Source organism: Protopterus annectens, chromosome 14.part0, assembly GCF_019279795.1.
Source record: "Protopterus annectens isolate FY-2018-M chromosome 14.part0, PAN1.0, whole genome shotgun sequence".
NCBI classification, from domain to species: domain Eukaryota; kingdom Metazoa; phylum Chordata; order Ceratodontiformes; family Protopteridae; genus Protopterus; species Protopterus annectens.
This window is the reverse complement of record NC_056748.1, coordinates 906707497-906725586: the sequence shown is the minus strand read 5'-3', so window position 1 is coordinate 906725586 and position 18090 is coordinate 906707497. Positions and strand designations below refer to the sequence as shown.

Genomic DNA, 18090 nt, shown 5'->3' with positions numbered 1-18090 from the left:
TGGCTCACTGGCAGAACCTACACTGTGAAAGTAGCAGACTCCAAATCCAACTTCAGACCAGTGACAGGTGGAGTAACACAGGGTTCAGTCCTGGGTCCTCTCCTGTTTGGTATCTACTTCTCTGAAGTACAGGCTAACACAGAAGGTCTTTGGCTAACGAAGTTCGCAGATGACTGCAAACTAGGAGCCATAATCAAAACTCCAAAAGATGTGGGCATCCTACAAAAGGGCCTTGCGGAGACAGATGCCTGGTGTCAAAGCCATGGCCTCAAGCTCAATGCCAAAAAGTGCACTGTCATCCCTTTTGGTAAAAACTCTGTACCCATGAACTACCACATAGGCGGTAGTCTACTTAACACCGAAAGTGTGATAAGAGACCTTGGGACACAGGTGGACAGTAGTCTCTCCTCTGATAATCACATCGCCACAGTAGTCAGGAAATCCTTCTACATGGCATACCTCATCACAAAAGGTTTCTCATCCAGAAAAAAAGAGGTCATTGTTCCCCTCTACTCGTCAGTCATTAGACCCATTAATAGAGTACAACGCCTCTTTTGGTATGTACCTCACAAGGCATCTACAACAACTGGAAAGGCCGCAGAAATACCTCACAAAGAGGATTACTGGCCTCAAACAGATGCCCTACGCAGACCATCTCAAAAAACTGCAGCTTTACTCCATCATATATCGCCTACTCAGAGGCAATCTCTGTCTAACACACAAATCTATATCAAACCCAGAGCTTTTGGACATGCTCCACTTAAAGAAATCCCAATCCCTCCAAGTGACACGCTCTAGTGACCTAAATCTTGCCACCACAATAAACAGAACATGCTGGAGGGATAGATTCCTGTCCCAGAGACTTCCCATACTCTGGAACAAACTACCTATCCATATCAAACAAAGCTCCTCATTAGCACCCTAAGAAAAATCTTGATGACTGGATGGGAGATAGGAAATTCACCCCAGGGATCACTTCTGTGGCTCTGCTCGACAGTGGCACAGGAAAATAATTTTCTTGGGTGGCGAAAGCCAGGGTACCTTTTGGCTAGGCTTATATAGGCCCTAGGGCCAATACACTAGTACCTACCTATGAACCTATAAGATGCACCCTGATTGATTACATTACAGCAACCATGAAACAGTGGCAAACCACTTTGCAGTTAAGCCATAATAAAGGGCTAACTGTTATGCCAGGGATAAAAATTCAAAAGGTGATATTACAAGGTGACACTCTGTCACTGCTACTCTTTTATCTTGCCCTTAATCCATCAAGCTATCTACTTAACAGATTAAATCAATGAGTAAAGGTCACAAAGGAAAACCAACTGATTGAAAAGCACAAAAAGAAAAATCCAGCAAAGCTAGACTTTCCACTGCGTGATACATTAAACCTCTTGCATCAGAGGCAACATGGGATATATGCAAATTACTCCTTAAGGATATCAGATGTTTCAACCAAATGGCAATTCTGAACGTACATGACTTTTTCTTTTACTTTTACCTTTAAGTTTATTTATGGACAATTTCAGGTCAATAAAGCCAAACCCCTCTAGCTGTGGACATGCATGTTTCTGCCTTCTTATGGCATCATCAGCACAGCATAAGTGTTTCAAAGGTCATGTCATGGCTATAATGTGGCTCCCAGAAAACAAAGTTTACAAACTTATCTTCTTTTTGTGGATGATTTAAAACTGTATAGTTCATCAGATAAGGAACTGAAAGCCCAACTGGAAGTGGTTAAAACTTTTTCAGATTATACAAGAATGTCATTTGGTCTTGATAAATGTGCAAAAGCAACATTTTAAGGTAGGAAAGCTGCAGCACCAAGAAAACATCAGTTTGGGACAGGAATGTGATATAAAAGAACTTGAGCAACAGGGAGTGTATAAATATTTGGGAACTGATGAAGGATCAGTGAGCAAAACTTAGTAAGGAATATTTTAGAAGACTAAAATACTGAAAACAGAGTTGACATCTAGGAACAAAGTCCAAGCTCTAAACCAGTTAGTTCTTCCGGTCCTAACTTACAGTTTTGGAGTGACTGGCTGGCCCCAAAAGGTGTTGGATAGGTTGGACGGAAAAATAAGAAGGATGCTTCAGGCTCAAATGATTTATAAAAAAAATCAATGCATACCAAGATTATATATTCCCCGTTCTGAAGGTTGTATGGGGCTCCTTTAAATTGATTACATGTACAGATCTGCAATCGTGAGATTGCATACATATCTGCTGACTTAAGACCCAAACGTAGTGAAAGTTTTGAAATATGAGGAGAATAAATCTAAGATGACTTCCCTGCTTAGTTTAGCAGAAACATATCAGTGTCAAGCAGGAATGGAAACCAAACCAGAAGTAGATAAAAATCAGGCAGCAACTGAATGTGCCAAAAAATGAAAAAATATAAGTGAACGATTAGATGAGAAAGCAAGAAATGTGGAAATTGCATAAACATAGTTGCAAGTACAGAAAACTCTTGAACAATCATGTTGATAAGGATCGAACCCAGGAATGGTTAAGGAGAGGTAAATTTAAACCAAAAGAAGAAAAGTTAATACTGGTAGGCCAAGATAGTGGGCTATGTACACATTTGGTTTACAAAGTCCATTGAACATGTGGGAGAAACAGACAACTGTATGGGTTTTGTAAAAGAGAACTGGAAACAGTCACAGATCTTGTTGCTGGTTGTGATACACTAATGACAGAAGGACTGTATACCAAAAGGCATAACAATGTGGCAAAACTGTTGCAATGGGGATAGTGCAAATATCATAATACTGAAGTAGCTGAAAAACACTGGAAACATGAGCCACAAAGCATCATAGAAAATAATGAAGTTTGTATCACATGGGAGCATTCATTACCAACAGCTCAAAAAATAGACGCGAGAAAAACAGATATAGTGGTCATATAGATATAGTAAGCAAAAGTAGCACTGATCACTGAAATTGCTACATGAAGTGACTATAGAGTCTTAATTACAGAGAGACACAAAGTCATAAAAATTAGGATCTGCAGGTGGCAATGTGGAAGAAAGATATCCAGACAGTTCCAGTAGTAGTAGGAGCAACGGGTCCTATAAGACAGTTTACAATCATACTTAGATATTTTACTGATACATGTATGAATTGCAGGAGGACTCATTACTGGGCACAATGCGGGTGCTGTTAAGAGAATTTCTGACCAACATCAAGGATTGAAACAAAACTAATTTCATGAACTTTAATCATACTTTGACTTAGAAATTGGGTCCATTCCCATGGTATTAAAAACCCAAAAGACTTTGAGAAATTAAAAAAAGAGAGAGACATTATCAACAAAGACATAGGTAATCTCCAAACTCTAGAACCAACCCAGTTTGGATTTGTTAAGTGTAGATTATGCTTGTTAAATCTGGTTGACTTCTTCCAGAAAGCCACCAAGCCCTGGACTATGGAAACAGTGCATACCGCCTACCTTGACTTAGCCAAGGCATTTGACTCAATCCCCCACTCAAGTATTACATAGAAACTCTACCTACTGGAAATTAACCTCTACATCATCAGATGGGTAGCCAAATGGCTCACCGACAGAACACATACTGTCAAAGTGGGAGACTTCACCTCTAGCAAAAGACCAGTACCAGTGGTGTACCACAGCATTCTGTATTGGGCCCTTTACTGTTCGGAATTTATTTCTCAGAAGTCCAGCCAAACATGGACAGCCTGTGGCTGACCAAGTTCGTCGATGATTGCAAACTGGGAGCAACTACTGAGTCCTCAAACAGTGTTAATATACTGGAGAAAGGGCTAATGGAGACAAAGGACTTGTGCCAAAGCCACAGACTGAAATTAATGCAAAAAAAAAAAAAAAACATTATTTTTCCTTTTGGGAACTCCAGCATCCCTGCTAATTACATTTTAGACAGCACCCCCAGTGGTAAGTGATCTGGGTACTAAGGCTGACAACAAATTGAACTTCAACCACCACGTATCCACAGTGGTAAGTAACTCCTATGTGGCACATCTCATAAGTAAAGGCATTGCATCTACATCTAAGGGTGTTATAATTCCATTATACTCAAACCTCATCAGACTGATAACCGAGTACAATGCTCCCTTTTGCATGTATCCCACCAGACACCTGCAACAGCTGGAGAGACCACACAGGTTTCTCACCAAGAAAATATAGGGTACACAAAAGAAATCCTACGTAAAAAGACTGAAAGCCATGTCACTGTATGCTGTCTCTTACAAGCTGCTAAGGGGTGACCTGTGCCTGGCATACAGGACAGTTTCTGACCTTGCCTTGATGGAAATGCTACACATTTGTAAATCAAACTGCATGAGCGTCACTTGTTCCAGGGATCTTAATCTAGCCTCTGATGTGAACAAATCATGCTGGTGGGATAGATAGATTTCCCAGGGGCTACCTCTTTTCTGGAACAAGTTTCCCATTCACATGAAGCACAGCCCCTTACTGACCCTCTTCAAACTCAACCTAAATCAACGGATGGCTGACTGTTCACTCCTGGGATGGCACCCATATCCCTCATGGACAGAGGCAGTAGGTATTAATTACCAAATACTCATCTCTGTGAACTTCACTTACCTAACTACTGACAACTGGACAACTTTGGGATAAATATGGCTAGGCTTGTAAAGGCTTTCGGGCTGTTAGCCTAGTAACCATCTATGAACACTGAAATCGTGCTGAATCATTATGTCCCAGGCTATCGTAGCTAGTCTGCACAGAGGATAAAATATGGATCCAACCTGTTTGTTTACATATCATATCACTGTGGATTTGTCTGTAATCACTTGCAACAGTCCAGGGAAGCAGAGATGATTGATACAGTTAAAAGTATTTATTACTGCCAACATCTTTTTTATGTTTGCATTTTGGTCTGTCCTTTTTGTTCCAAAGACCCTGCACTTTTATCCCCCCCCCCCCCCCACACACACACACAGACTCAGCTCCTCAAGTAAAGTCTGAGGGATCTGCAGCTGGAAAGGAAAATGGGAAACTTGGATTTACATAAAAAATGTTCTCTCTACCAGTTTCCTTTTTGCAAATACCCATACAGGAATCTGGAATTTCAGGGGATGTTGATGTTAGGACCATAGAGACTTTAGGTACCAATGAATATTTCACATGGAGTCTGGCTAAAGGAATCATGAAAACTGTGGAAGCCATGAAGTCTACTATCCCAAGAAATTCCATTGCTGAAGTTTTGGATCGAGTGGAAAAATTCATGAAAACATACAGATATAGATCTACTTCTTTCTGTGGAAAAAAGCCTTTTTGAACATAACTATCTAGGAGACACCCCAAGAAAACAATCCTGTAAGGAGTCAAATAAGCCTTCTGGATGTCTTCTTGAAACGCCAGTCTGTGAAGAAGATATCTCCGTCCTAGTGAGGGATTCCTGACATTTTGAAAGAGACTCTGCAAAGATGATCATTTAATCTAAACAAGGAAAAAAATAATTACCTTGCAGCCTGCAGTAGACTATCACTGGAGAAGTGGAAAGGGTAATGCAGAGAAATGAAACAATTACCAAGACACAGAAAACCTTAACAAACATTCAAAATCGGAGGCCATAGGAATGTTGTAAGCATCCTTTAAATCTAGAGTTACTAAAATACAATGGGGGAATCAGAGTTAGCAGGTCACCAAGGGACAACATTTTTCACTTTGGGACTTTCAGAAACTGAAGTAAAAAGGAAAGATCTAAGACTAGTCTCCAAGACACTTCTTTCTTTGGTACTAATAAAAAAACTTTCCCTATCAGAGAAAGAGGGACAGCTTCTACTACCTTCTGCATCAGCAGATGCTAAATGACTGCAGACAAAAAAAAGTTTGATCTGGAAGATAAGGAGAAATCAAGGAGGAAGGGATTCCCACTGTCAGCTGTATTCTTGATACATTGCTCTCAGAATGCATTTCTCTGAGATTACCTATGGCAAACAGGGAAATGAATGGTCAGATTTTTAGGAAAGATTTAAAGGCTTGCCAGGGTGGGACACTCTGCTAAGTCATTCTGTCTTGTTGGACTGCCTCGTTTCTGGGAGGGGTCCTCTTTTCTTTTAGAAGCCCCCTGGCCATTTTTTTTTAATGCCTGCCATAAGCTTGTTTTGCTTTTTATAAAAGTGGGCAGAGGCAGGTGTAAAACCCTTCAACGAAGAGAAGGAAAGTTGAAAATCTGAGTAACTAAGCAAACCCGTAGGCAAACCTCAGACAGTGCTTGGTCTCTTGAGTCATAGAAGCAGTAAGAGTATTCATAGACAATTTTTCCTCAGAAGAAGCAAAGGTAGCTACAATGTTTCTTATATCCTTAAACAATGCAAGCAAACATTTTAACATGTGAGCTTGACAATTAAGAATTCAAAAAAATATATGTGGTAAAAGTACACATCTTTTTCCCCATACCTATCAATGGGATTCCCATCCTTATCAGATGGTGAGGGATTAGCATTTGCCAGTTGATTATAAGCAGCAGGATTTACCAAGGAAATCACTGCAGGATCATATATGGGATTTACAGAATAAAACTCTGTAAAACTGAGGAACTTTATACAATTGATCTGCTTTCTTAGGGGAGCAGGCTGGTTGTCAGGCAAGTTACAGTCTTTAATAAAACATCAAATGCTGGAAGTACAGGAGGAATAGGAGTGGGTTCTGGAAATTATAGTTGTAATAAATCATAATATATTTTCAAGGACTCTAGAATATCACTATGTTCCCACTGAAACAACTAGTTTATTCTGGATATGGTTTCAGAAAAAAAAAAAGTTTCTAAGGGACTATCAGAATCCTGTTTACTACACTGGGAATCATCAGTAAAACCAGAATGAGAATGTGAAAAAAAAAAAAAAAAAAAAAGGGAGGAGGAGTATCCATCTTCAATTAAAGACATATACACCTCTAGACAGAGTGGTTAAACAGTGCGACTCCCTAGAGTTACTTCAAATCCAACTAACTGTACGAAAGACCCCCTCCACATCTTTGTTAGCTATAGTGCCCCCAACATGAACCACAAAAACCACACAGCCTACCTGAACCTACTCGAGTCACTCTCAGCACAGCCAAATACCCTCCCTGGTCATGGGTGACTAACTACCTGCCGCTGATTGGGTAACATATATAAGCATAAAAGCGCATGCCCAAAGTTTCCTGGACTTTGTTAACAAAAATACTCTGCAGCAGGACAGTCGGCACCCCTACAAGGGCCTCTAATCTTCTTGATATAGTGCTCATCTACATGGGGGATCGCTGCACCACCCCATATGTGGGGCTCTCCCTGGTAAAGTCCGATTATAAATCAGTCTCATCTGAAGTAACAATTGAACCTGACTCAGCCTCCGGAGCAAAAAGGCTAAAATATTTCTCCAAAGCAAATTATAGCCTACTGAGGGATGGCATCAATAGTTTCAGATGCCCTGCCAACACTAACACCAATTACCCCTATACTAAGGTGTAGATGTGCTGTAAAACACCTATGTAAATGTATAGACTCGGCCGTACCGTAACAGATCAAATCAAGATCCTTATGAAAAAATAAGTCACCCTGGTGGACATCCAACATAAATAGGTTATACAACAAGAGGAAAACAACAGGAAACAGTCCCAGTAAAGGAAGAACTCCCTCCAAAGCATAAACAAGCAGATTAAACACACTCTAAAGTCATCTAAAACTAATTACGAAAATAAATTAAGATCCCTAGCTAAATTAAATCACAAAGCATTTTTAAGCTACATCTGAAATCTAAAAGGGAAAGCTCAGCTTTGTGCTGAACTAGTTGTGGACTATACCACTCACACTGAACCTGAGGACACTGCCAACCTGCTAGGAGACAGGTTTGGCAAAAACCTCACCTGCCTGTCCCCACCAATCATACCCCATAACATATCTGTCACCAGTCCTCTGCCTAATATCGGCAGACAGCAGGTCATAGCCACACTCTCCAAGGCCAAAAACATACTCTCTATTGGACCGGACAACATCCCAGGGTGCTTATTAAATAGTCTAAAACAGGAGAAAGCAGAACTGCTGAGCATGCTCTTCAATCTCAATCTAAGTACTGACTTTGTCCCAAATGAGTGGAAAACAGTAACCATAATCCCCTTGCACAAAGGGGGTCCCCTCAACCGACCTGGGAACTTTACACCCATATGCCTAACCAGCCTTATCTGCAAGGCCATGGAGAAAATCATCTTGGATCTTAACAAGGATATAGGTGACCATCAAACTCTTGACCTGACCTAGTTTGGCTTCGTTAAGGGCAGATCTTGCCTGCTAAACCTGGTGGACTTCTACAAGAATGTCACCATGGCCCTGGATGAAGGCAAAACAGTTCACACTGTGTATATCGACCTAGCCTAAGCTTTTGACAAAATCCCTCGCTCAGGCATCATTGAAAATCTCACTCAGCTGCAGATTAACCCTTACGTCACTACATGGGTTGCCAAATGGCTCACCAAGAGAACATATACAGTAAAAACTGGGGATGACAACTCTACTAGCAGATCTATTACCAGTGGTGTTTCACAGGGATCTGTGCTAGGCCCCCTATTGTTTTGTATCTATTTTTCAGAAGTCCAGGTGACAATAGATGGCCTATGGCTTACCAAGTTTGCTGATGACTGCAAACTGGGTGCAATCATCAAATCTTCCAAAGATGTCAACATACTACAAAATGGGCTTACACAGACAAATGATTGGTGTCAAAGTCATGGACTTAAACTAAACGTAAAAAAAATGCATCATCATCCCCTTCAGCAAAGGAGAAATATCTGCTAATTACAACATTAATAATATCCCCCTAAGTTGATACCCAGTGGTGACAGATTTAGGAACACAAGCTGATTGCAGCCTTAATTTTGATCATCACGTGTCCACACTAGTAAGGAAGGCCTTCTTACACTGCACACCTCATAAGCAAGGATATAGCATCCAAAGCTAAGGAAGTTATAACTTCTCTGTACTCAGCTCTCATCAGACCATAATAGAGTACAATGCTCCCTTCTGTATGTACCTCATCAGACATCTGCAGCAACTGGACAGACCTCAGAGGTTTATCACTAAGAAAATTCAGGGCCTACAACACATGACCTACACATTAAGAGTGAAGGGCCTGTCACTTTATATCATATAGACTGCTTAGTGGCAAACTTGTGCCTGGCCTACAGAGCAGTCTCAGACCCTGCCTTGTTGAAGCTCCTGCACATCAACAAATCCAATGGGGAAAGATTCACTCGTTCTAGGGATCTTAACCTAGCCTGAAATATTAACAGGACATGCTGGAGAGACAGACATGTCTTCCAGAGGTTGCCACTCCTTTAGAACAAACTCCCAATCCATGTAAAACAGAGCTCCTCAATGACCATATTTAAGCGTAACCTGAACAATTGGATGGGAAACCATAAATTTACATTGGGGGTTTCACCTATGTCCCTCTTAGACAGGGGCAGCTGGTGCTGATCTTAGATTCGTGCACAGACAGACTAAATATCTTGATCCATAAGGGAACAAGCGAATAACATGGCTAGGCTTGTAGAGGCCTTAGGGCCAATGGCCTAGTAACTTCCTATGAGAAAGATAATGAGCCTGAACTAAGCCCTTAGCTAAGCCCAATAAACCATTCCCATTTTAAATAACAGAGACAGAGGAAGATAAATGCTTAACATTCTGTTTTTAACAGAAATTTCCATAGATGTTGCACAGCTCCCGTTAAGCACATCACCCCTAGGAACAGGCATCCCAGTTCCGCCAAGTAAAAATGCATTCCGAACTCCTTCCTCTGAGACTAGCAAGAGTGGGTCTCCACTGCCTACCAAAGGCACTACAACAGCCTCAGAGTATCTGTCTAAACTCCTGGTCCAAGGTGGCTGAAAGGAGTACACACGAGGGAGCCTATGGGAGAAGACGAATGGTATGAGTAACCAGAGAAGACCACAGCAGTCACCTATCTGTGGCTGAGACAAACTTGTAACCTGCTTATACAGCAAAGGCTCTATCAAAATCTTTTTCTTTTTGTGGTGGGAAGAAGGAAGAACTGAGGAACCAGTAAGGTGTTCCATGAAATGGAAGCTAAAACCTAGGTATGAGTGACAGCAACATTTAATAAAACAGGTAACTAACAAAAAACAATGAAAAGCATAAAATGTACTTAACATCCCAAAAGTAGTTTAACAAATATTTTGAGCAGAAAACAACAGGAAAAACACAGTTTTAACATCTTTTTTTAACAAAAGAAAAAAACTACTTCTTACTAAGAAGTGACTGAATGTCACATGACAGTCCAATGAAGCACTTTTTCCTAGCTTAAAAAGTACTAAACTGATGATTTTATTCAGCTCTGCTCAGGAAGCCACTGATATGGGCAAGTGGAAGGTGCCCTTAAGCTCTGGAAGCTGGCCGGCTGTTATATCCTATGCAAGATACAACCCATATAGCTAACTATGTGGAGCTTTTCTCCCCGGGCCTCCGATGTAAATGGACCCAGTCACTATCCCGGTAAACAAATGTGAAATAAATAATAAAAATAAAATAAAATAAATATAAGTTTATGTTTTTGCTCTTGCAGAATTCTAATGCCAAAGTTCTTACAAATCTCAAAATCTTTTTTAAGATGATTTGCCTCCAGGCACCTGACACATATGTCATGGGTGCCCTCGGTGGGATCTTGTACCCACAACTATTAACTTTTTAAGCTTCAGCCTCTCTCTATTTTTTCCAGTCAAACAAATTAACAGTTTAGTAAGAAAAAAATGAGGACTCACAAATGATGCACTCCAAATAAAAAGCACAACTACAGCTTGTCTGGCCAAAATACAGAATAAAAGGGAAGTAAATAGCTTAACAGGAAAGCTTAACAAAATTGTCGATAGCTGTACAAAAAATTGTAGAGAGATGTCTAGTATTACTAACAGCTTAAGTTATCATATTAATCAATACATCACACTTATTGCCTACTTAACTCCCCAGATAAAGAAAATGCATCTTCATGCTTAAAGTGGCAAACACAACATGGAGCTAAGGAAGTGAGAGGCATTGTGGGAGTTAGGGGAGGAGCTTCAGCTTTAACAGAAGAGCTGATACCGAGTTTGTTGATACCTATATGTTGACCACTCCTTCAGTTTTCAAGTGGTTAGCCTGGATCATGGAAGAACAAGATGGTAGATAAAAGATTTTACAGCTAAAGATTAATGAAAAACAGCTCAGCAAAACAGAAATTCTGACTTTTTATACATATCACTTTTGAAGTAAACAAATGTAATTAAATCAATACCTCATGCTTTCAAAGACTGGAATCTTTGGCACCAACATATCTTTCCTATTGGCTTAAAAGACAGTTTCAGAGTGAAATGTAAAGCAGAGCCCGCACACTGTGAAAATTGTGGAATTATTAAAGGCAGTAAAACTTACCAGTTTCTGGCTAGTACTTACACTGCCTAGATGCTAGCAAAGAAGACATTTGGGAAAAGTAAGTTAAATCTCTCTGATGATACTAGGGTATCCACTGTGTTTTTCAAAACGTTTATACATTTTGGCCAGAATTTGGAAAATAAATGCTAAATTAACAATAATGGAAAACCTTTATCCGCAAAATGGAAGATACTATCAAATTTCAGATATAAACAGAATGGAAATGCTAAAGATCAAATAATGTTTAGAAGCTCATAGCATTTTCTTACTTCAAAACTTAGTCACATTTTGAATTTCCTCTAGATGTAATTGTTAGATATTATCTCACGAATAACCTCATGTTTAAATTGTTTCTCACAGAAAACCAAACTATATTTGAGCACATAAGCAAGATTACTATCCCGGTTTAAAATTACACAATAAAAAGAAAACTACATATTCCTTTGCATTAACAGCAGGTTTCACCATTCTTATGATACATTAGTGATCATGAGCAACAGTGGTCATTAAAAGAAAAAGGATGCAAGTTACTTTACCTCTATCAAAGTTGTACTGTTGTGAAATTATCTCGCCCCAGTACTTTGCACATTCAGCAGATAACTTCTTTGGCTTGTCCAACCGACGAACTGCTAAAGCTTGGATATGTTTTTGAAATGCATCATCTGACATGTCTTCTATGTTTTTTCCCATCATTTTCAAGAAAGCTTCAACTCTACTCTCCAAATAATGAGGGGGCTTCTCGGATTGAATAATAAATCTTAATCCTTGTACACCATTAGCTCTTCGGGGACCACTAAACACGATATATCCTGCAAACATTAAGGAAAATTTCAAATCCTAATTCTTGCTTAGTTTTATGTAACTGAGAAAAGATCTTCCACTAATTGAAGACTCAAAACAATGAAGACAGCTTTGCAAAACTTTAAAGTTTCTAAAAAATATTTAATTTATGATGATATTTAAGACTTCTGTTGTGCTGCTGGTTATATAGCCTGTGATTACAGCAATGTGCTACCTCTGTGGAAAACGGAATGCAACAGTAATACTTACCACAAATCCTGATATTTGAAAATGTTAAGTTGAAAACTTTTAGTTATGTACTTACCATAACTTTAGATGTTTGGGATCCATCTCGCCTACATTCTGTACTGATGGGCTCGGAGCCGATCCTCGGCTCCGACTCGGCACGCTATGCTATAGAGCGAAGCCTCTTACTGGCTGAGCTATTCTCTATCCCAGGATGCACCACCGCTAATCCCCCAGATCTTGTTTGTCCGCATTCATGCACACATACATAACTGTTTATATAACATTGCCAGATGTTTCAAGATGAAACAATAGAATTCGGACCGTCTGATCTCCAAGGCAGGGGGAAGGAGGGTGGGTATTAGGAATGTAGGCGAGATGGATTCCCAAACATCTAAAGTTATGGTAAGTACATAACTAAAAGATGTTATGTGATCCTATCTCGCCTACATTCTGTACTGATGGGACAGCGTCCCTAGCACCTAAACCCTGGGTGGCTCACTGGAAAACACTCCTGAGCACTGTGGAACCAAGTGAAGCTCGCCCCCGAGATGCCACATCCAATTTGTAGTGGGAAATGAAAGTGTGCGGGGAAGACCACGTAGCCGCAGCACAAATGTCACTAATGGCAAGCTTAGAATGGAATGCTATTGAAGTAGCCATAGCTCTAGTAGAGTGAGCTTTGATAGCGGTTGTAAGCTCTTTATTAGAAGAGGAATACGCTTGACTAATATAGTCCCTGATCCATTTGGCAATAGTGACCTTTGTAATGGATTTGCCCAATTTACTATCCGAAAAGGACACAAACAATTGATATGTTTTCCGTGTTTGTTGGGTCCTGTCTAAATAAAAACGCAATTGCCTATGAACATCCAATGTGTGGAAGATGTATTCCGCTTTGTTTGAGTACTTTGGAAAGAAAACTGGAAGTTCTAGTGACTGTTGCAGGCAAAAACTGGAACAAACTTTAGGGACAAAAGATGGATCAGGCCTGAGGGATACTCTGTCTTTGTGAAAAACTAGATACGGTGGTTTTACAGACAGAGCTTGAATTTCTGAAACTCTTCTGGCAGAAGTGATAGCGACCAGAAAGGTGGTTTTCCAAGAAAGAAATTTCAAATCACATGTTGCTGCCGGCTCGAAGGGGGAGGAGGTTAAGGCACGTAATACCACCTCGAGATCCCACGGAGGAGCAGGATGAGAAATCGGGGGTCGTAAAAGCAGAGCACCTTTCATGAAGGTTTTACACAATCTGTTGCTCATTAAAGGTGGATTTGTAGATTCATGGAAATTGGAAATAGCTGCCAATTGGACCTTGATGGTAGAGACTGAAGAACCTTGATTAAATAGGGACGTCAAAAACTTCAGGACTTCCGATACCGGAACAGTGATGGGATCCAGACCCCGGAGTTGAGCCCAAATAGCAAATCTCTTCCATTTGCTAGTATACAATTTCTTAGTGGCAGACTTGTGGGCCGAGGATAAGATATGAATGACTTCCGGGTCTAAGGAATGATTCCTGACTATAGTCGGAAGAGGAGGAGCCAAGCTGTTAACTTCAAAGTGTGAAGGGACTGATGGAGTTGTCCCGACTGATGAATTAATAGGTCTGGGATCTGATCCAGGAACCATGGACCGTCCAGTGCATGTCTCCGAAGATAGGGAAACCATACCTGGCGAGGCCAGTAAGGAGCAACCAAAATCATTTTGCTCCCCAAGTGAGACGCCTTTTGGATCACTCTGGGAAGAAGGGGAACTGGGGGGAAGGCGTATAGCAAGCCGTTGGGCCAAGGATGGGCTAATGCGTCCATAGGACTCTCCCCCGGAGCTGGAGTGAGAGAGAAGAAGTTCTTGCACTTCGCGTTCAGTGGGGTTGCAAAGAAGTCGCAACAAGGAGTTCCCCATCTGCTGAAGATCTGAGTTGTCACTGCATCGTTCAGAGACCACTCGTGAGGAGAGAGAATTGTTCTGCTTAGCCTGTCGGCTATCACGTTGGACTTGCCAGGGATATGAGTCGCCACTAGAAAACGTTTGGTCGTCACTGCCCATTCCCAAACTCTCATGGCCTCTCTTCAAAGGGGGTAGGATCTGGTCCCTCCCTGCTTGTTGAGGTACCAGACTACTGACATGTTGTTGGAGTGAACGGCAATTACGCCCTGAGGGAGGTAATCGTGAAGGTCTTGTAGGGACAGAAACACCGCCCTCATTTCTAAAATGTTGATATGAAGGAGGCTCTCTTCCGAATGCCATTTGCCTTGGAATGACCTGCCCAGGGAATGCCCCCCCACCCCATCTGGGAGGCGTCCGTAGTCAAAGTGGCCACAGGAGGAGGTGGAACAAAGGGTCGTCCCTGATCCAGATTGGAGGGCACCAGCCACCAGCGAAGGTCCCGTTTGCAAGTTTCTGTGATCCGGATGAGGTGACAGAGGGAGATCCTGAAAGGACCACTGTGTGGAAAGGAGCCACTGGAGAATTCTCATGTGCAATCTTGCTAAGGGGACTAGAGGAACAGTGGCCGACATAGAGCCCAATAGCTGCAGGACCATCCTGGCTGGAGCTTTGGATCTGAGAATCAAGGCTCGGACTTGAGCCTGTATAGTTCATATCCTTTCTGTAGGAAGATAGACCCGCATTAGGTTCGAGTCTATCTCTACTCCGATGAACCTTATGCGCTGAGATGGCAGCAACACAGACTTTGGCCAATTGAAGGTGATTCCAAGGGAAGTGCCTAGTGATATTGTGGCTTGAAGGTTTTGCAACAGTAGACGCCTGGAGGTGGCAGTTAGGAGCCAGTCGTCCAGAGACGGAAACACCTGGAATCCTAGACTCCTCAGGTGAGCAGTCACGACTGCCAAACATTTGGTGAACACCCTGGGGGCTGTGGTGAGACCAAAAGGCAGCGCGCAGAACTGAAAGTGACTGTCTCCCAGGCTAAAGCGCAAATGTCTCCTGGACGCCTGATCTACCAGTATGTGGTAATAGGCGTCCTTGAGATCTATGGAGCACATCCAAACACCTTTCTCCAGCAGTGGGAGAATGGATTGTAAGGTGACCATTCGGAACTTGGACTTTTTGACTGATCGATTTAGGATGCTGAGATCCAAAATGGGCCTCAAGTCCCTGGTCCTTTTTGGCACCAAAAAGAATCTTGAGTAAGTCCCTAATCCAATCTGGTCTGCGGGGACCGGTTGGATGACTCCTTTTTGAAGCAGCTTTGAGACTTCTAAGGCTGCAATTTCCCGTTGACTGGGTGGCGGGTCCGGGATTCTCTTGGACGGCAGTGGGGAGTGAGAAAAGGGGATGGCGTAACCTCCGGCGATGATTCGAAGCACCCATCGGTCCTGAGTGATACTCTCCCAGGCTTTTAGGTGCCTCGAAAAACGACCCCCGACTGGCTCCGGAGCTGCACAGTCAGGCAATCCTTCAGGGATTGTGGAAGGCTAAAGAGCCACGAAAGGACTCGCGGTCTCCAGTGTTGCGGGGGCCTCTGCTGCCTCTGGGACGGCGTCTTACAGAAAAATTTCCCCCTCCTCTGCCTCTAGAAGGGGGATCGTCCTGCTGCGAGGGATAAGACTTCTGGGACTTACGGAACCACATTTTCCCTCCTCTTTTAGCCTTGGGATAAGGCCGAAAGGGAGAGGAAAATTGTGCCCCTACGGCAGTCAGAGTCTTACCTTCTTGCTCGCAGCGGGTCAACGTGTCCTTTACCTTGGGTCCAAACAAGGAGGACCCATCAAAGGGAGCGTCGGCAAAGGAAGACTTAAAGGCTTCCGCAAAATGACACAGGCGGAGCCAGGCTTGCCTCCGTAGAGCAACACCCATACCCGCCGCTCTACTCGCTCCTTCGGCTGCATATGAAATGAGCCTCATGGACGAGTTTGATATGGATGACTGTGTAGCCAACTGAGAGCCAACCGTCTGGGCCAGCTGCTCAGGTAGGTTACCCAAGAGGGTATCTGAAAGCTCCTTGATCAGATCCCTCTGAAATCTAGTGAAGTGCGCTAAATAGTTCAGGGACCTTAAGGTAAAGGCCGCTGAACTGAGGGTGTGCTTCCCGTACCGATCCATGCTCCTAGACTCCTTATTAGGAGGATGGATGGACGTCGAAGCCTCTGCTACATCTTGTTGGGTAGCAGATGCCACCACCAAGGCATCTACAGCCACACCTTTGGTCAAAAACTCCTTCTCTGGGGGTGCTGACAAGAACTTGTTTGGGTGAGCAGGCACCGGTTCCACAGAGTGTGGATGTTCCCACGCCCTTCGACAGATCAAATCTAGGAGCTCGTCGAAGGGCGGAGACACCCAGGAGGCGGAGGGCTGAGCCCCAAAGGCCTTGAGGAACACCGACTCGTCAGCGGAGGGGGGTTTGGAATGCCAGCCGCCTCGTTGTTTGAGGGCTTCCAAGATGTCTGCGAAGGAGACATCATCTAAGGGCGACTTAGGGGACCCCTCCTCATCATCATCAAGATCGGTGTCCGACGTGAGAGATTCATCAGGGGAGTCGACGTGCTTCCTCTTGCACAGTCTTTTCCTTGGGGGTTCCTCCAAAGAAGCTTCAGAGGGACCTCCAGGAGGGGGGGAGCCCCCACTGGGGGTGACCTCAGGCCCCGGGGCTCCGCTGTCCAGGGACAGGGGCACTACCAAAGACCCAGTCTCCGTGTGTAGGGAAGGTACCAGAACTACAGGGTGGGCCATCGGCTCCGAAGCCGAATGGGCTGGAGCCAAAACTGATTTCTGGAATACAGGAGACTGAAATAGTCTTAGGAGCACCCTGTCGATGTCCTGTCCAACATCTTGGAAGATCGAGAAGAAACCGATCGGGCCCGAACCGACTTCTCCATCGGCTCCGAAAGACTGGGGGACCGGCTCCGAATCGACTCGACCAGTATTGGTGCCGAGGGAGATTCCAAAACAATTTCCCTCGGTGCCGAGGGAGGCTTCGGCGCGGAGGGGGAAGTGTCTGAGCCGGCAACCCTCATCGGCTCCAAAATCAGTGGAGCCGATGAAGGTGACCCGCCTCTCGAAGCCCCAGTCATTGGCTTCGAAACCAGAGGAGTCAAGACTGGAGGCATCGAGGCAGACCGTTCCGCCCTCGGCTCCGAAGTCCGTGGAGCCGATGGAGAAGCCTTCCTAGATTTCTTACTTGTCGGTTCCGACGGGCTGGTCGGAGCCGACGCTTTCTTTTTCTTAGCTGGAGATGAAGAGGAAGATAAGGCCTCCTCAAAGGAGGGTTTGATAAGCCCTTTCAAGATTAATTTATTCTTCCTCTCTTGGAGGACCCTGGAGGAAAAAGCGTGACACACGCTGCAAGACTCCTCTAGGTGCTTGGCGCCTAAACAGTACACGCACGAGGAGTGATCATCGGTTATGGACATTTTATAATTGCACCTCGTGCACTTCTTGAATCCTGAGGGTCTATGTTCTTTGGACATAATGCCTGTAAACCACTCACTAAACAGTAGGAAAACACTATGTCAAAAAGTAAGATTTTAATAACAATAAAACCTTTTTTTTTTTTTTTTTTTTTTTTTAAAAATAGATCAAAATTAACCAGTACAATACAAATATCACAAACACCAAAAAGGAGGGCCAAGAACCCTCTAACTTAAACAGGTACTTGACCTCCTTAAAAAAGAGAAAACTTGCTAAGGAAT

At 43.0% G+C, this 18090-nt stretch overlaps 1 protein-coding gene across 6 annotated transcripts in view; it reads right to left on the bottom strand.

The window, feature by feature from the left end:
* Positions 1-18090, bottom strand: part of IDE (insulin degrading enzyme) — a 3524264-nt gene that overhangs the window by 343583 nt on the left and 3162591 nt on the right. For all 6 annotated transcript variants that reach the window (XM_044056694.1, XM_044056696.1, XM_044056693.1 and 3 more), the window contains one exon: positions 11947-12219. In XM_044056694.1, the coding sequence (XP_043912629.1) occupies positions 11947-12219 (273 nt within the window). The remainder of the gene's footprint in view (positions 1-11946; positions 12220-18090) is intronic.